The sequence below is a fragment of the Hetaerina americana genome, unplaced genomic scaffold (assembly GCF_022747635.1).
Source record: "Hetaerina americana unplaced genomic scaffold, ioHetAmer1.1.p SCAF_37, whole genome shotgun sequence".
In the NCBI taxonomy this organism is placed as follows: Eukaryota; Metazoa; Arthropoda; class Insecta; order Odonata; family Calopterygidae; genus Hetaerina; species Hetaerina americana.
Genome location: NW_027286952.1, coordinates 232591 through 253078, shown reverse-complemented (window position 1 = coordinate 253078; position 20488 = coordinate 232591). Strand labels below are relative to the sequence as shown.

The window sequence follows — 20488 nt, the reverse complement described above, 5'->3', positions numbered from 1 at the left end:
CCAATGTTCGTCATCTGTCACCTCCAGGCGAACGACATTTGTTTATACGGGAGAGGGAGGACCTCGAGGGCGATGAATTTGAATGGCTCCCCTCCAAAAGATTTATAAATAGAGTCAAATGGAACTCCCCAAGACTCAATATGCTCCCAACGCATGTCTAGGCAATCCTCGTTTTCAAGACAGTCAAATTGAGAAGGTGTAAGAATAGCTTCTTTGTCCATTTCCATGTTCTAAGACTGATTAGCCCTCCCACTGGATTTGTCCGTGCATCCCAGGTGCTTGTTATAATCTTTTCCCTTGGTCATCACAAAAGTTTCCCTCTTCTGGTGCATCATCCGTTTTGGTCAGCCTCTCTTTTGCCTCTCCGCACCATTGCAATCCTCTGGTCCTTACTTTTATATCCCCACCTTCTAGTTTTAATCTCTTATTTGGAAAATCTTCAGGCATGCCACTGCAATTCGATCTAACAGCACCCAAAGCATTTCATTTTTATTTTCTTTGGGCCATCGAAGAGCTTGGGAGAGGAAAAACAATTGTCCAAGATGAGTTTATGGCCTCTCCCTTCGACTCTTCTTGTCAATTTCACAGTCACGTGGGTGGCTGTCATTTCTTCTGTGCCATTTATTCTGTCTTTCCCAAGGTCATGTCTATCCCACGGAGGGGCATAGCTTATAGATTTTTATCACGAGCCTCTTATGTTTCTTTAGAGTATATTATTATTATTTGGTAATCTACCGGTTAAGGTAGGTTTTTGGATGGACACAGCTCCTAAATAAATATTTTGTGACTCCTAGCAAAATACAACATCCTAATCTACATCAGGTCCCTCTTCATCTCTGAGTACCTTCTTCCTCCCTTCATCCTTTAGAATATACCGTTCGAAAATAACTCTCTCCTTGAAAAGGACTGTTATTTCGTCCACTGCAAGATATGCTGATGGTCTATAAACTTTTACATAATTTTCATTTACTATCTCAAAAAGATCCCTGATCTTCCATAGCCTATCAATAATTTTCTTCATCCCTATTTGATTTGTTGTCATTATTCGTAATGTAAAAAAACTAAGAATGTGTAGGAATCTGATCACACGTCATGATATTGCCATTTAAAGGTGTGAAAACCTGTTCTGTAGGCATCCAATAATATTTGAATGAGTCTCGTATGCCATGTCCCGTTTGAGTTATAATTGCCAAAAATTTACACATTTCAGTTTGACTTCAGTAGACAAAGCTCTCTCTTGTTTGTGAAGGAACTGAGTGTGGTATCCTTCTGTTTGTTTCTTCGACCAGTAGATGTATGACTGCTTGGCAATACAGGAAAAACAACCATAGGTGAGGATTTTCGGTGATATTAGGAGAATCTGCTTGGTTCATACCTCTTTCACCCCCAGGAAAATGGAATCCGCCTTGGGAAGCGTGGGTCCTGGGCTTTTCAATCCAACCCTTTGACACATTCTGCTCTGTATTATCGTCGATGATGCTGTCCTTTTTGGTGGAGAAGTCACTCTCATCAGTGACGTGTGCGTCAGAATCAGTCTGCTGAAAGTTCTTCCCTAATTTCTCTCTCCCACAATTTTTGCTTGGGATCCATTGAAGAGAGGGGAGTGCTTTTTCCACTTGTTTCAGGCTTAGAAAATAATTATAAATAAATCTATTTCTGAGACTATTTTGAATAAAAATTTCCTACCAATGAACACCAAAAGGCATAATTGAATTCCAACGACTCCAAAAAAAACTGGTCGAACTCTTACACCATTGGGACCACTCAGAAAGAACTTCTCTCCCTGAAAGTAGCATCTGCACTAGGGAGAAGGGAGAAACTCCTGGCCTAGCAGAATTAATGCGAAGAATGGCTGGAACACAAAGTGATGTTCATGCAATATGATGCCCGTGAGATAAGGTGAGAGGCCACTCAGTGCATCAAAGATGCCAAGTGATGAAAAGTAAACAGTCATTAGGCACTCCAGGCAGCCTTGTAAAAGAAGAATGTGATAAGGAAAACCCAAGTGGTCCCCCAAGTGCCCATTCGGCCAACGGGTCCTGCCTTTTGGAGGGAACAAAAGTTCTCTTTTGGTCGATAAAGGTTACCCATCTGAGACTCGACAGTGTAAACCCACTTCATCTGCACTCCAGATCTGAGATAACTGTAAATCACATTCATACGTATGTGTATTTCATTTGCCCTCAAACGAAAAACATTAATTTTTAGAATTATCCAATGCATGAAAATACAAGGTTTGTATCAAAAGTATCAGGGAATGTTTAGGTTAAATGGATTTAGTTCAGATATTGTCACAATGCCTCAAATTCTGGCAAGTACACCCCTTGAGCATCTTACCTATACCTTACCGTACACTATTGCCCGTGGCTTTTTCATGACTTGAAAGCTCCCTGGTTGGTGGATTCCGGAAGGTCCTTAAGGGTATGCATGAAAGCTTCTTTGACGGCACTTAGGGTCCCATGATGTTGTTCTTTGAGAGAGAATTTCACTTTTGGGAATGGAAAATAGTCTGCTGGTGCCACGTTTGAACTGTTGGGGGTTGGGGAATCATCGCGATACCGTTTTTTGTCAAGTGGTTGGTTACCATGGAGCCTCGAGTGCTCAAGACCTTTGGGATGAGTGTGGCACGGGTCTTTGGCATTGCCAAATTTTCAGTGATAATGGTTTGCATCCTCATCTTATCAATACAATCTGTGATCATGCCAGTGGTCTGAATTCAGCACTTCATGTGCATATTGCTAGTTGTTTTTGGTTCTTGATGTCGACGGCTGTCCAGCAAGTAGCTTGTACTCTGCACTCTCTTTGCCATCTTTGAAGAGCTTGTGCCACTTAAAAACGGCATTTTGTGACATTTTCCATCCTTGAACACTTGGCAAATCATGCCCAATGCCTCCGCACCAGATTTCCCCCGTCCAGCACCAAATTTGATGGCACACTGCTGTTCGATTGTTTGCTGCATTTTGCAGTTGCACGGAATCACTTGACAGGGGTGTGCTAAAAACATGATCTCGCCTGAATGAGCACTCGTGGGTGATTGGCACTTGGAGATTGTGCTCAAGGCCAAACCCCCGAGCCTGCATGGTGCCGCGTACGCTCATGTCCGGAAAAAATTGTTTCTAAAACTTTTTTTACAAAGTTCTAAATATACTTGTTTATACACTGTATGTTTTCAAAGATCAATTGACCCGGAACACTTATCAATGTTCATAGACATTTTGTTGACTATGTTTTGAGTGTGCGATGCGTCAGAAAAATATCTTCCTCTCCAATCTGTGCAATCCCGGATTCACATCCTGCCCCCCTTCTTCAAAAGCCATCTCTCTCTCTCTCATTCCAGACTGAGTCTGTTGCGTAGCATCCTCTATTCGCAAATGAGGATGATGCCTTGCATACTGGGTGTGTGTTGAGTTGCCTTCCATAACTTTTGCCTCCCGCAGGCGTGCAATAATTATGATTCCTATCCTTCAGGAACTGTAATTATGTTAGGGCACATGGTATTATATTCATAATGCTAGCCAACCAATCTTGTCCAGCATTATTTAAATTTTGAAATAAAAGCGTGTGTTAAAACCTGTGTAATGTTTTCCACTGTTTATTGTTACTTTTACATAAAACCAGGTAACATTTATTTTAATTTATCTTAATTTTATATTTCAAATTGTTGCTCATTAGTACCCATTTTTCCTCAAGGGTCTTTCTGCTAAATTAGTATATGATTGAAATGCCTTGGACCTTCTAAACCTATCTGATTTTAAGCTTGGATAACTTGAATAAAAAACCTGTAATTTTGAAAAAACACCCTATCATAGAGATTTCTCTGTAATAATAGCAGTGATTGTATTAGCACTATATGGACAAAATCTTTCACATGGACACAAGGGGATTTTTTGAGAAAATTTAGTATGTAATTCTTGAGGAGAGGAGTGGGATTTGGAGGGTCGTAAATAGTTCTCTTATGTTTTTGGATGTGCATCAGTTGGAGTGTCCAAGTGGCCAGGGGTATATGTGTGTGTGCTCCTTGAATCGCTTTGAGCAGTCTGACTTCTCTGTGGCAGTGGACTGCTCGGGTCGTGGCCTCACGGAGCTGCCCAACGTACTGCCGAAGCACACAACCTCACTCAATGTCACAAACAACAAGGTAAGTCGAGTCCTCCTCAGCCCACCTCCCCTGCTCCCTTCATTGTATCTCTTAATCATCATCACTGAAATATTTTGTGCGCTGGCGAGTGGCAAATATCATCACCTGATGTTTAATTATGAGTGACGGCATGCCAAAACTAAGGGTTTGTTTCATTTCTGTCAAGATGTTCAGTGCGTGATAAATATTTCGCCGTGGTGTCAAGCATCTCTGTAGCCAGATGTACGGGAAACCACCCCAATTATTTATCCTACAAATTTATAATGGAAAAATTATGAGAATGAGTCCTGGCAACTACTGGACTTGGAGCACTGGGCTGTGGGAGAGTCATGCATAGCAGTGGGAGAGGCATCTGCAGTTGCCATCTCGTGCAATCCTTGCTGAGCGGAAGTGTATGCAACAGAAGCAGCAGAGAAGAAGACTGAACCAGTTAGAATATAGGGACTTGAAATTTGAACTTGGATCTGTGGGAGGCAATGGCTCATTTCAGCCAAGGACTCAATGATTGGTGGTTATATTCTTTTGTGGAGTGAAGCAAAATAATCTGAGAAAAAATACTTTGGTATATGCTCTTGTGAAAATGAAATGGAATCGAGGGATTAATGATTAGATGGAATAAATAATTAGATAATAAATATAACTATTAACAAAAACAGCAAGTACATGGAGTGAACTGAAAAAGAAATTACTTTGTTCTTCCACTTAGATGTTATTGTGCACGACCTAGGTTTTGACTTACAAAGTCATCATCAGGTGAATCATAGAAGATGCGTTGCCTTCTATCAGAGGGTCATTTGAAAATTTCTCGAAATGAAAAGAAATAAATAACTTGCCTCAGTGAAACTTTTCCATTTTTCAATGTAGTCTCCCTGTACACCAATGCACTTGATCCAGCAATGTTCCAATGTCTTGATCGTATCTTGAAAATAAGATTCCTTCAGGCCTGCAAAATATCTTTCTGATTTGGTCATTAGTTCTTTGTTTGAAGAGAATCTCTGTCCATTGGGGATAATATAATCAGAGGAAGCATGGGATTACTGTTCCAACAAAAATGATTTCAATTGAGGCAAGAAAATAAAATGTACTCAATAAGAATGCCTACTTTTCTGGACAACATCATGGTGCGAGATATTCATGAAGCATGTACTAGATCTACAAAAATACAAAAGCTGCCACTTGAATATGAAAGAACTGTTATAAGGCTTAAGGATGCAAGGCCCATGGCGTCATACCGATGGGAAGAATGAAATGGCAGTTGATTTCCAGTGTTTGTGATTGACAAAAGTCATGGTGGGAACTTGAAAGTAAGACTATGATAATGTATTTATCAAAACGTGGATTTAGCAGTGTGCATGTTGGAAGTGAAGATGGCATATTGTGTAAGAGGAAAGTGGCAATTCCCATTAAAAATAACTGAGGAAATGATTAAGCTGCAGTGATGTTGAATTTCTGGTGTTATACGATGAATAGATATGGAAAGTCTGCAGAGGAAGGGTGAAATTGCTACGCTGTACAGCAAAGTTAAATCTTTATCGGGAAGTAAGAAAGGGAAATCTATGCTAGAGATAAGATGGGTAAGGTAATAGTTGACACAGGAAAGATCCAAGAGAGATGGAAAGAATACATAGAAGAACTGTATAGTAAAGGACTTAGACCAACAAAGTTAGACATTGAAAAGGAACATGACGTAGAGGAAGATAGGTTAGGTCCAGGCATACTAGATGATGAGATAGAAAGGGCATTAAGGGAGATGGAACTAAATAAGTCCGTGGGGGTGGATAACATTCCTGCGGGACTACTGAAATGTTTAGGAAAATGTGGGAGGAAGAGGCTATATGGGCTGATCCGTAGTATTTATGAGGAAGGAATCTGGCCGGAAGACTTTGTGAGATCAGGTTTAGTTCCTATTCCGAAAAAGGTAAAGGCTACATCATGTGAGGACCATAGGACAATACGTTTTATATCCCACGCAGCTAAAGTTGTTCTCAGGATCATAAACAAAAGGATAGAGAGTAGGGCAAATGATTACTTAGGGGATGATCAGTTTGGGTTTAGGAAGGGGAGAGGTATGCGTGATGCCATTGCAGTAATGAGATTATTAATCGAGAGGAATATAGAACACAACCAGGAGGTATTTGCCTGTTTCGTAGATTTCGAAAAAGCGTTTGATAGAGTGAACTGGGAAAAACTAATGAGTATATTGCAGAAAATAGGAATAGATTGGAGGGGAAGGAGGCTAATCCGCAACCTGTACATGTCTCAGACTGCTCAGGTGTGGGCGGGGAACGGGCAGTCCGGATGGGCAGTGTTAGGAAGAGGTGTAAGGCAGGGTTGCCCATTATCACCATTGCTGTTCAACCTGTATGCAGAGGAAATGATTAAAGAGGCATGGGAAGAACTGGAGGTAGGAAAGAAGTGGGCGGGGAATTCGTAAAATCAGTTAGGTTCGCTGATGACCAAGCTTTAGTTTGTCAGTCAGTCAAGGGGTTTACAAGCATTGCTGAGTGAATTGGAAATTCAGTGTGACAGGTATGGGATGAGAATCAATATTAATAAAACAAAGGTTATGCGATTTTCTAGAAAGAAAAAGGCTAAGCTAAACATTAAAATAGGATCCATACTAAAAAGAAAGACTCGTACTTTTCCACAGATTTTATTATACGGTACAACGCGTTTCACCGACTTGCGGCATCATCAGGTACAAATTTGCGAAACAGTTTTGCAAATTTGTACCTGATGATGCCGCAAGTCGGTGAAACGCATTTTACCGTATAATAAAATCTGTGGAAAAGTACGAGTCTTTCTTTTTAGTATGGGTATTATATACTTCTACGAAGTGAAGCCTGAAACAATAGAATATATTAAAATAGGAGGGCAAAAACTAGAGCAGGTAGAACAGTTTACGTATCTCGGTAGTGTCTTGGACCAACACGGTCAAAGTAGTAGGGACGTAAGGAGAAGAATTGCGCTAGGCAAAGAGGCTTTCACAAAGAGGAGGGAGTTGATGACGGGGACGTTGAGTAAGGATGTTAAGAAAAGACTCGTAAAAACTTTGATATGGAGCGTAGCTATGTACGGTGCGGAAACGTGGTCATTGAAGCAGGAGGATAGACATAGACTGGAGGCTTTTGAAATGTGGGTGTGGAGAAGAATGGAGAAGGTGAAATGGACGGAGAAGAAAACAAATGAGGAAGTACTTGGTATGGTGGGTGAAGAGAGGGTTTTGTTGGGAGCAATCCTATGGAGGCAGGAAAAGTGGATAAGGGGGTATTGACCGGCAGTGGGATGTTGAAGACTGTAGTAGAGGGAAGAATGATAGGCAGACGAGGAAATGGAAGGAACAGGATAGGGATGTTGGATGGGACGAAGGGAGGAAGAAAGTACTCGGAGCTGAAGAGGGTCCTGATGTAGAGTAGGATGTTGTGTTTCGATGGGGGTCACAAATTATTTAATTAGTCCATCCAAAAAACCTACCTTAACCGGTAGATTACCTAATAATAATATATATGACAAATAAATGTTGAAATATGTGTCGATGTGAATTTTATCATGTAGCCATTTAATTTTCTTCGTATTAATTGTTCACATCAAAATACTTTGATCCCTCATTGTCTGATCCAAGTATTTTTTGTAAATTGTAAAGTGAAAGATCACAGGTTATGCCATGGGCCAGGAAATACAGAACTTCCCCTATTATTGGAGTAATAGGTTGTCATTTCACTTTACAGATTACTAGTCTTGAGCGATTGGCGAGAAACGGGTATTACAGTAAAATTCGTGACTTTTTTGCTGACAACAATGAGATAACTTCAATTGAGGTGCTGGAGGGATCGGACTTCCTGGACAACTTCCAGCATCTCTTCCTCAGTGGAAACAAACTGACAAATGTAAGTTCTGGTGCATTGTCTGGTGCACGGGGGAACAGTACTACCCCTGATGTGATGATTAGGTTAGCCCTAGCACTGACTATTTTATTCTTTCCATTTCTGGTGATGTCAAAATGTAAATTTCCATTGCAAATAGATGAACAAGTTCATGGATTGGTCGGCCATTTTTGACTGGCTGAGTATGGAAATATGTCACTTTTTCTGATCAAAAGCTCTTGGCTTAATAAATAGTCTTTTAGTGTTATGCATAATTTTTTTTGGATTCTTTTCGTTTTCATAATTTAATCTTTGCAATAAGTTTTTCATATTGTCTCATGAGTTTATTTAAGTTTTGTGTGGTGTGGTATAGAACTGACAAATAATTTTCTTTTCCAATGCTACATATGATCAAATCTTATGCAAGTGCTTTTGATTTTTAACAATTTAACAAATAATGTGGGTCTTAATTCTTTTTATACATAGTACCTCTAGAATAATTGCAAAGATGGTTTCTTGTTTAAATGATAAATGACATGAATCAATTACAATGTTCCTAAATATGTGGCTACCATAATATAGTATGACTGATATCTGTAAATTCTTCTTTTCTGTCCACCATTTATCCATGCATTGTATTGTTTTGACCAAATCATAGTAAATATTTAATAATAATAAATTCTGTCTCTATAGGCCTCAATTGCTTCCTCCCCACAGTCATTCTTTATTTCTAAACCACACTTCCATCTCTTCCCTTGCCTATTGTCGCATTCCAATCCCCCATCACTATCAAATGTTTCTCGGTAGGAACACATTCTATTATATCCTTCAACTGATTGTATACCTCATCGACCTCTTCTTCCTTATGGTTGCTCGGTGGCATGTATACCTGAACATTAACCAAGCTCGCCAGTTCTGCTCCCTTCTGTACTGGTAATATTCTCTCTGTTGCTTGCTCTATGTTGGCTGTGCTTCTTCCTACCTTTTTTTCCAATATTATGGCAACCCCTATAATCCCCTCTACTGTATATTACTCAATAACTATTACTCTAGTAATCCCCGCTATTGTTCCATCTCACCTCGCCTAGACGTAAAATATCTATATTTCCTGTATATCTTGATATTCTCTAATTTCTTTGGATGAACCAACGATAAGGAGATCGAGATGGTGCGGGGGATAACGTACTTGCTTCCCACCCTGAGGGTCCGGGTTCAAATCCCAGTGATGTTGAATATTCTTTAGAGGTATCTCGATCCTTACTTGAGTTGCTTTCTGGAGGGCACTTTGAGTGAGTACGCTGTCCGTCAGATGGGACGTTAAGCTGCGGACCCCTTGGCGCCTTTCGTAAAGAGTAGGCTAATGCCGGCGCCGGGTTTCTCTCCACCCTCCATCCTTTCCTGTCTATCCCCTATGGTGCAAATGACCTGAGCTGTCGGTCGCCTCCCCTAAATACAACTACTACCAATGATAAATAATAGATCCTTCCGCGATCTTTCTCATAAAGTGAAATATTCATTTTGTGAAACAACTTTTTACATATACATCAATGTAAAATATGATAATGCGTTCCATGCTGAAAAAAAATGATTATATCCTAGATTTATTCAAGGAAATTTATATATATATACACATGTATATATATACACACACACACACACACACATATATATATATATATATATATATATATATATATATATATATATATATATATATATATATATATATATACATATATATATATATATATATATATATATACATATATATACACATATATACATATTATATATATGTATATATATATATATCTATATCTATATGTATATACACATATATATATACACATATATACATATATATATACATATATATACACATATATACATATTATATATATGTATATGTATATATATATATGTATATGTATATATGTATGTATATATATATATATATATATATATATGTGTGTATATGTATATATGTATATATATATATATATATATATATATATATATATATATATATGTATATGTGTATATATATATATATGTATATATATATATATATATATATATATATATATATATATATACATTGTTTATGAATGTGAATCAAGTTAGCCTCTTCTTCTGTTGCAGAATGAAGTAATTGGGTATCAATTTATAAAATAAATCAAAATAAATAGTTAATTATTATTTATACGTATCCCATTCCTTTTCTATAAAACAGTCAAGGGGCATTTGGTTTTGCCAAGGCTTAAAAATTTCATAAATATGTGACTCAAAGTTATCATTGAATAAATTTCTGGCATGCACCGCCACTTCTGTAATAGGGCAACACGTCATACGCATGGTATGAGGTATTGCCCCAATACAGAAGTGGCGGTGGTGGGTGCGACATTTTCCCATGCTCTCTGCATCACATTTAGCCTGCCGTTTGGGACTTGATGAGGCTCGTGGACTTTCTGGATGTTGAACAAGCAGGGGTTTAATTTCCTAGTCGCTGCTCACCTTTTGGGAAGAATGAGATGACCCCTCATTGGCTTGTGGCCTGGGCAATGCGTTCTCTTCTACAGTTACATTTAGAAGCATAGGTTCCCTTCAGTATCTTCTTCCAGAAGAGACCCATCTCGTCTAGAGATTCATATTCACTCTCATGGAAGCATCAATCTCCTCAATTTTGCCCTTGTGCTTGAAGGAAAGGCCAATTGTTGACGTGTGTACTAGATCAGCCAAGCTCACTCCTTGCTCTTGCTTTTCAATGGCATTACTTTTCATTTCCACTGTTATTTGTAATTTTGTGGTGTTCCTTTTATGGATTTTTCCTCTGAGTCATTTTTTAAAACTATGCACAAAGTATTAAACTCTGCAACAAAGAATCGCAAATAATATGTCATGTTGAATTTGTCAAATGAAAGCCAGTTTGGGTAACGAACAATCACCCCGATGGCTGGTGATCTAACACTCTTTGCCACACACTTGTCCTGGCTTACTGGGTAAGGCATTCTCTTGTGTAATTAATGGAAACCACCATTTACTTACAAACTTTGATATATGGATTTATTTCTTTTCCCAGCTACCAATGTACATACTTATTAGAATGTTTAATCGAGAATCCAAGTTCATCCGATATTTGAAATTGGGAAGGAATGAATACCATTGTGACTGCAATACCTACAGCGTACTGAAGGTAAGTGGTTTTTCTTTTATGTCACTTAAAAACCACTCTTGCCCCATTCACCCATGCCTTCATTTATATTCTACCACTGAAATTGTGCTTCCACCAAAACTCGAAAAGTCCCACTAGTATGTTTATTTTTGCTGCTTATGTTTAAATGACTCAGTGGCAGTTCAGTGATACAAATGATGGCTTGATCACGGGACATGCTGCTGGACACTAAGACTAATAAGCAAGGCAAACTCACATATTTTGGGCATCTAAACCCTTGTCCGCAAGTTTTGTGGCAACATTTTTCTCACTGAATGGCTGCTCTCTTAATTTTCCCAAGTGTCTCTGTCCGAGGCTAAAGGTGTGGGATTGTGTATTTACGGCCATGCACTTTAAAATGAAATGCACATTAAATTAAAGAAAGAAAATCCAGTCGCAAGAAGTGCACGTGTGTCCATAATGGCTGCTGGAGCCTGTGGGGCAGGGGCTTGGAGGCCGGGGGGTCAGTTACTTGATTGAAGGCTGACCGAGCAAAGGCGGACGGAGGAACTTTGGTTCCTGTTTAATTTCCTAACTTCTGCTGGCATTCCCTCATTGTGACATGTCTCATTCTTTCCCAATTGAAAACCTGAAGTTAAGGTGATTGGGATGATGTGGTGGCTAATGTACTGACTTCCCACCCTGAGGGCCCAGGTTCAAAACCTGGTGGTGGTGGGACATTTGAGTGGCATCTGATCCCTACTGAAGGTGCTTAGTGGATTTGTGTGCTGAAGTGAAAGAATGAAAGGCGTGAAAGAGTGGAGTGTAGTGTACCGCTCCCCTGAGTGGTGCCATCCATAAATAGGGTAAGCAGGGCTTCACTGCACCCCTCCTCACCCTTTATCCTGAATAGTCCAACCCTACCTGCCAATCCCTAATGGAACAAATGACCTTAGCTCTTGGTCACCACCTCCCGCAACCAGAAAATTTTGAGAGATTTGTCATTTAAGTTAAGCAAAAATAGTATATATTAGTAGTGCTCATGTTATCAAATTAAGCTGACCTTGATGATTAGCCATATCAATAGATAAACGAATCATTCATCTCTCAAGTTCTGCTATTAACCTCCTTCTTGGAATAATCTACTAAAATTAGTGTTCCCTTTAACTGCAATTAAAAGTCACTGAGTGAATATGTTCCAGATCTTGGAAATAAAGTCAGGAATATATATGTGTCATTCAATAAGTCCTTGGGTAAAAATACCAAAACATTATTTTGGGTGCATTCTTTTATTTTTCATCATAAATCCCCTTTTAGCTTGATACATCTTTCTCAGCATTCCTCCAACTTCTTTGGGCCATCCAGAAAGTAGGATTTTGGAAGGTCCTCAAAATAGGCATCTTGTGTTGGTGATGGCCTTGTTCGATGTGAATTGTTTTCCATGGAGCCGTTTTTTTAAGTTTGGAAATAATAAAAATTCTCCTGGAGTTAAGTGCGGTGACTAGAGTGGATGCTGCAACTAATCCAAACTTTAATTCCACATTTTTTGCCATTGGAATTGCACATGCATTATTTTCAAGGAAGGGAATTTTTTATTTGCTAAATGAGTATGTTTTCTCTTGATTTCTTCACTCAACTGGTGCAATAAAAATGCATAATACTCTCCATTTATCAATTTTCCTTTTTGCCAGTAATCGATGAAGATGATTCCGCATGCATCTCAAATAAACATGACCTCGTCAGCTGATTTCACAGTCTTCACCTGCCTTGTAGCCAGATTGCCTTTAGAAATTCACAGTTCCGACTGTTCCTCTGTCTGTTGACTTAGGAACTCAACATGAGAGTGGTGGAAAAGTACCCGACCAGCCTCCGAGTCTATCCCATGAATGCGTTCATTCTCCACCGAGAGCAAAAATGGCACCCAACTAGTCGAGATTTCCTTGACAACATATTTTGTGTGCAAATTGAAAACACACTCTACCTTGTGAGATGCTTGCCACCTCAACTATTAGCTAACTTCGAGTTGTCAGTCATTGAAAACCTCGTTGGATTTGGACCAATCAGGTTGGAACCATTTGGTGGACTTTGTTTCAGAGGAAGTCACTCCCACTGAACATCCCAAAGGATGTTTTATCATTTTTGAAAGTACGGCCACATTTAAACTCCTTTAACCAGTTGTAAACTGTCGTAAACAGCGGGCCATGAGCTTCATCAAACTCACCTTTCATCTCTTATGGCCTTTCAAATAGAATTATTTTATCACTGTATGAAACTCAAATTCCATTTTTGAACAAAAGTTTTTTGCTTAAATCAAGCATGAAAATGAAATCTTGTCATGGATGGAGCTGAAACTAGCCACAGTCTAGTGAGAGGGGACTCTTTCTAAGCAAACATTTTCCCCTCTACGAGTGCAATCTAATGGATTTTCTAAAGGATTGTTGAACGGGCAATGTAAAGTCAAGGTTATTAAGTGCAGTATGTTTGCCATAACTTGCCATTGGTCAAGAGCAAACAGTGCATTGAATCTCTAATAAACCTGCCAAATAGGCCTCAGTTAATTTTCAAAGTGCATGTTTACAAAAACAAAATGATAATTGTATCTTTGACCAACAAATTTAGATCATGTGACATTAATTAACTTAAATAGAAAGGTATGAAAGATATTCAGAAGTTGTATTTGATTGTTATTGTTACCGTGATTTGGTTTTCATTTTGTGAAGTCTTTGCTTTGAAAGCAGAAATTTTATCAACTTTTACTGATGGGAATAAACCTTTTGCGAAAAGAAAGGCAAGCGGTTAAGGAAATGTACCGAATGGGCAATAGAAACAACTTATTGATGTGTGCAGATATCCACACAGACATAATTAGCAATCTAAAATTCTTCAGGTTTTTTAATAATTTTTTTAGGGGATCCTGGAGGGATAGGAAATAGGTTAATGTAATCTCAACTGTTGGCATCTCTCATAATCTGGCGAGTAGTAAATGTAATTTTGTGCCTGGTATCTAATTTGAGAGTGCTTCACATCTTGTCTTATGTGAAGGTACTCTGAAAGATATTGCACTTCGGATGTCCAAGTAGGATTCAATCTTATTATGCAGTAATTAAAAAAAAGTTATGTCATGACAAATTATGAGAACTTACCAAAGTAATCATAAATATGATGACTGCTTACCTCAGATTGCTCTAAAGTGGACTATAATGCATATGTATCTATGAGTAATGTTTAATATGCTCATAATTTTGTTCCCTAGAGAACATAATTTTAATCAACTTCCACATGGTAAATAAATTTTTGACTCCTTGCTTAATGAGCATAATTCACTCGAGAATCCTACTCATGATGAGACACACTTGTTAAGCAAAGCAATTTTCTGTTATAAATTAATGTAAAATACGATAATGCATTCCATGCTGAAAAAATAATTTTCTTTATTTCAAAAAAATTTAATTAAAGCTTGATTCAAGCAAATTATGTATACATTGTTTTGCGTGATGGATCATCTTTATTTTTTCTTCTATCATGGAATGAACCAAACTGGAATAGATGAAGTAATAAAAATTGAAGCTATCACATTTAGAATTGAATAAGAATCTTAATTTGCAATGCAATCATTAAATTGGTGTCATAAACATTAAATTAAAGTTACTATTAAACTCTTCTCACTTTCGGAGACTCCATTGAAGGCTCTTGGTGTTTCTGAATGGTAAGCAATGGTTTTATTTTCAAATGGCTGCTTGTAATTGGCCTCTGCTGTTGTGTAGGTTTGCTTTGGCATCTTCTTCCGGAAGACACCCGTCTCGTCACAATGAAAAACCTGTTGCAGCAGACAACCCTCAGACTCTACCTCCTTCTTGAAGTCATTGATTAATTTCTCTGCTGCCTTTGAGATTGCCTCACAATGCCATTGATGCTGTTTCTTCTCGTAAACTTATCCAACTATCCTTAAATACCACTTCAGCCATTGATGATCTTGGTGTTAATGAGGTCAGCAAATGTCACTTTCGCCTGATCACAAATGATGCCATGGCATTGTTCTGGTTCCTGAGGCTAGTGCAAATCTTCTTGCATATTTTTCTATGCTGGCGTTTTTCCAAGGGTTATTACTCTTTGCACAAAAAAATCAAGTGTAATATGTCTAAACACAAGGTTGGGAAAATATCTGATCACGAGATGGTAGCGGAACGAGTGCTAAACAAAAAGTGAAATGCAGAATTCAGCACTTCCCTCCTTGTCACTCATTATGCTAAATGGTGCTGTTCCAGCAAGTCTTTTTTCAAATGTTTTTGGCTTGTTATGCAAACTACTCAAAGTGCGAGGTGCTCCATTAAGCAAGGTTCCACGGTGTGTTATATGATTTAAATAATGAAGATACTTGAGGCTATTGTTTTCCTTTTGAATCTCCGATTGAAAGATCTCTCCCTCGATGTACATGCACGATGCACCCACCTCTGGAAGGATATGGGGGGCAGGAGCCATGGGTGCGTCGACTGACCTTTGGGCTCTAAAGAGCAGGGAAGGCAGGATGACTGGGCATTTGCACTCCCCACTCATTAAAGCTCTTTTGCTACATAATACACGATGTAAATGGTGGCATTAAACTGATCTCACTTCAAATGTAATAGCTTAAAGAAACGATAGAGAAATCAGACACAGGAAAAATCACGTACTGGGAATCAGAATCAATCAACGTATCCAGTGGAGGCCGTCAAGCTCTGGTGACAGGAACGGGCCACATGCCATTGCATTGTCTGGTGCCCTAAAGAAACATCTTCCAATGGTATTATTATTGCTCACAGATTCTCTTGATGCTCTGCATGCACTCGAATACGTTTTATTAATTGGGATTGAATGATTTTTGAAAGAAATGAAAATTGTATTGGAATTGGGAAATGAGAATCAAACCTGGAGATCCTGCATCAGAATTCTAATGAGAAATGCTGCAGCTATTACAACTCTTCCCCTGAATGATGTGATAAGTGACATCTTGTAAAAGTATATTTCCATGTAGTGTTCATTGATTTTATTCTTGGGATGTCCAAGTAGGATTCAATCTTATTATGCAGTAATTAAAAAAAGTTATGTTATGACAACTCATGAGAACTTACCAAAATAATCATAAATGTGATGGCTGCTTACCTCAGATTGCTCTAAAGTGAGATGCTGGCGACTCAAATCAACACTAAAATGCATACACTATGCATTTTAGTGTTGATTTGTCATCAAATGTACAGAAAAGGTAACCAAAATATGCTAATTGTAATAATATACTTGGGTTGGGGCCAGTCCTGGAAGGATTGGATGTTACAGCAAGGAAAATTGCTTTTTTTGGTGTTTTAATTGGGATGAAATTGAGGAAATGTGACCTGTACACACAATGCACTGTAAATATTCTAAAGAAGATTTATTGCAAAGAGAACTTTTCCAATAGATGTGGGTGTTTACCCAATATTAGCCAAAGTGAAAGATATTTTATTGATTATACATTGATCTAGTATTTCTCTGCCTTCATGCAAGAAAAGGCTGGAATTTACCCAAATTGGCTTTAGGGAAAGTATTTGGCTAAAAAGCCAAATTTCAAGTTGTAATCTTGCAGCAATTAAAAGCAGCCATGAAAGATATGTTTATATATATATATATATATATATATATATATAAATATATATATATATATATATATATATATATATATATATATATATAATATTAATATTTGTCCACCGTATGGTGGGATTTTGTGTTTCAGCGCAGGGCTTGTCCTCCCTAGTCTCTCAGCCATCTTTGAAGAGCTTGTGTCTCTTAAAACTGTGGTTTATGTCATATTTTCATCCTTGAACACTTGGATAATGATACCCAACATCTCTGCACCCAATTTCCCCAGTCCAGCACAAAATTTGATGGCGTGCCTCTATTCAATCGTTTGCTGCATTTTGTGCTTGCAGAGTGTCACTTGACGGGGGGTCAGCTAAAAACATAATCTAGGCTGAATGGCAGGCGATAGGTGCTTGGCACGTGTTCAAGGTCAGATGCCCCACCAACGAGCCTCAGCGCTTCAATGTTGTCACGTCAGGATTGTTCCTGATACTTAAAATACAAACCTCGCGGTCCTACTGGGCACATTATGGACTGAAGACATGTTTTGTTCTCTTTATTTTTAGGATTGGATCCTGCACAACAAGAAGCAAGTAACTGACCATGAGGACATGCTCTGTGATTCAGATGTTTCCTATACTAGAGTAAGTACTTGAGTCAATGTTTTTACCAAGCTATGTACGTTGAAAGAACTAACAATCATGTGAAAAAAAGCATTGAGGTATGTGTGTGGTGAAATACCCACATGCTTAACTCTTTGTTGCTCCAGGTATGGTGACTTACTTGCCTTCTACTTAATACTTAAAATACAAATACATATTCATACACACATTGAATTACCCTGCAAATAATTAATTACAGGCCATTTGCACCACTGATTTTGTGTATTAAAATGCTGAACTTTGACTGTGAGTCCATTAAAAGTTGTTCTGGCATAACCTCTAGTACTTTGATTTTGTGCGTGTGTGATGATCCCTGGCAAAAGTTAATTTGATGTGCAACTGTTGAGATGGTTGACATTTGGTTGGCAACTGTGTGTAAGCTAATGCTCTCCACATCTCGTAGTAAGGCCCTAGATAGACTCATCACTGTGCATGTTTGGTGGACTAAATTATTAGAGCCGTTTAAGTGACATTAATCCTATCTATGAAGTCTGTATGCATTCCGATCTCATTATTATTCCCTAAGCAATGGGGACCAATTATAACCAGTTTTGAGCGTATAAAGTATTGATTAGCAAGAGTTTTTTATTTTTAAGTAAGTAGTAAACAAACCTCGGGAATCTGTGCCATGGGCTCCCATGAGGAGATAACATTCCCATGGTGAACTTGAAAGGAGCCGCTGGAATGACTTGAGTCATGCTAGTCATCTACTCTGGTATTATCTGGGAGGTGTCGTTCATTAGTCTAGCTGAACCATTCACAATTTTGGTATTACGGAGAGACTTTGCTTTAATTACCAAGGGAGGATGTAGTAAAAATAACATTTGCATTGCTGTTATAGATCATTGACCTTCAGGCTGATGATGTATGCCTGCAAAAAGACTGGAAGGATTACCTGCCCTTTGTTGTGCTGGTGGAAGTGCTCCTACTGATTACAATTGTGACCAAGGTGTCCTATGATTATTGGATCTTCAAGACCAAGGGTTATCTCCCCTGGCCAGCCTCCCGCACACCCAAGTTGCCCTGCTGTGATTGGGCTTTCGATGCCTAGGCAAAATGCCTTTGTTTTGTATGAAGAGTAATTAGTTTTCTATGGTATTGTTATATTCCTGTCATGTGTCAATAATACTGTTATTCCTTGTTTGAATGACTGTACTACTTCTATGCAGTTACTGACTGCAATCCACAAAGAATGAAGCACTGATGCAATCTTCATGGCAGATTCAATATTGTCGGTGCTTCAAATTTGGAGAACTCTCTTTGAAAGGGGGAATAGGTTTAAAATAATCCCCGTCAATTCAATAATGCAGTGTATTGAATAGGAACCAATAATCATGTTTTACTTGAAGTTTACTAATATACAAACGAGATGATCTCTCCAGATGCTGAAGCAAGGTGAGAAAATGTCAGTTAATGAACTCCTTCATTTGGGAAAACACTGAAATTATGAGAGTCACCAAGTCACTGGGAAGAGAGGAGCACATAAACACACGCAGCATGTCTGCCAAAAATGAAAGCCCTGCTTGTATGATGCGACTGGATCATGGTATTTGGGACTGGCTGTGGATGGTCAAAATTCATACTTGGACTTGAACTCATATTTATTATTGCCAGGATGCCATTAATCCCCAATGTCCTACTGCCATAAGTAGCTGATTTAAATAGGACTAAATAAGGGGCCTTGATTAACTTTTGCCAAATGAATTTGTCTTTCACTGGGACAAGGATGGGAAACTTGATACATTCATATCTGGTTGATTAGAGGCATGCTCTAGTCACGATGACATTCATTGGATGAAAAAAGGATAAACTGGGGAGTAATTTGTGGTATGAATCCTTCCTTAACACTGGGGTGGTTTGTACCAAACCTCTTTCTATTCAATTGATCAGTGATCTTACCACTTGAATGATCGAAAAGCTGCTTCGTGGCCATTTTTTGAACTGCAACATCACCTTCCCTTGCTGTTGAGAGCACTTTTGTGTACAGAGCTGTGGGATATGATCCAGGAAGAATTAAAATTGAATGAAAGATATTGTGCCTCTCAAAAGCATTTAAAATGATAGCTTCTTGGCGGGGAAGAGGGAAACCATCAAGGTGTCCCTCCTGTTGATAGTTCGGTGTCATTTTTGGAGTGACACCAAATCAGACCAATTTTTCACCCCAAAATTGACACCCAATGTTTCGGATGTGAAAGGGGGGCAGCGGGAATCTTTACCAAAATTTGACCTCTTTTAAGTCTCCTGGAAAATGACACCAGCTATTGACGGGAGACAACCATGGACGACTAGATGCCGAGGTAATTGGGTATTTAAAAATTTGACCGTTTCAAGTCAACCAAAATTCGCACCAGCAATCGATGGTGGTCTAGAGGAGTGAAGTGAGCAGTAACGATTTTTATTTCACTTGTTGATGAGCACTGCTCTAATTTGCAGTATATTCGTGGAACGAAGTCCGTAATATCACAGTAAGGAAATGAAAACTTTGTGGTCCTGTGTTAACTGCTCTTTTTATAATTTTTTTTGTTTACAATTATATTTTGTATATTCATGAGATTGTTTTCTCTTTTTTATAATTTTCTATCTCTTCAGCATTAGTTGCTGTGAATTTGAAAAAATAAGCCTATATAAATCATAGTAGGGTAATGAAAAAAGTAACTTCCCACAGAAATGGCTCTTTTTTTTCATTTTTGCATTTTCAATCAAAGTTGACTCCTTTTGCAATTTTTTCCCTTTTTTTTAATTTAATTCTTCATTCGCCATAAGTTGCAGTGAATTAGTAATTATAAGTCGTTTTTTTTCAGAGGTAGGTAATCACAATGCTTGATGCTAAAGAAACTACTCTTTTTTTTCATTTCTTAGTTATCGATAAGATATTGTTTATTCATTAAAATTCTATATCTGAAATATAACAGTTTCACGCTTAACTCTGTGGAATTCATTCATGATGAGGGCATATGAGGAAACTGCACTTCCCCGTAAAGATTTAATGCTTCACCCGACCATGGATTCGATTCCGCGCAACATCATAAGGTGATGTACAGCCTCGAAACCATGCCCGTCTGAAGTATTCAATCATTATGTG

General features: G+C 38.3%; 1 protein-coding gene across 3 annotated transcripts in view; it reads left to right on the top strand.

Moving 5' to 3' along the window:
- The window catches only part of hfw (leucine-rich repeat domain-containing protein hfw), a 30341-nt gene extending 10130 nt beyond the window's left edge, over window positions 1–20211 (top strand). For 2 of the 3 annotated variants that reach the window (XM_071589372.1, XM_071589371.1), the window contains exons 4-8: window positions 3977–4138; window positions 7867–8025; window positions 11081–11194; window positions 17311–17388; window positions 18248–20211. In XM_071589372.1, coding sequence (XP_071445473.1) covers window positions 3977–4138; window positions 7867–8025; window positions 11081–11194; window positions 17311–17388; window positions 18248–18457 — 723 coding nt within the window. In that variant the 3' untranslated portion in view covers window positions 18458–20211. Of the gene's footprint in view, window positions 1–3976; window positions 4139–7866; window positions 8026–9157; window positions 9415–11080; window positions 11195–17310; window positions 17389–18247 lie in introns of those variants that run through there. The other variant, XM_071589373.1, reaches the window with a different exon arrangement.
- The last annotated feature ends 277 nt before the right edge of the window (window positions 20212–20488 follow it).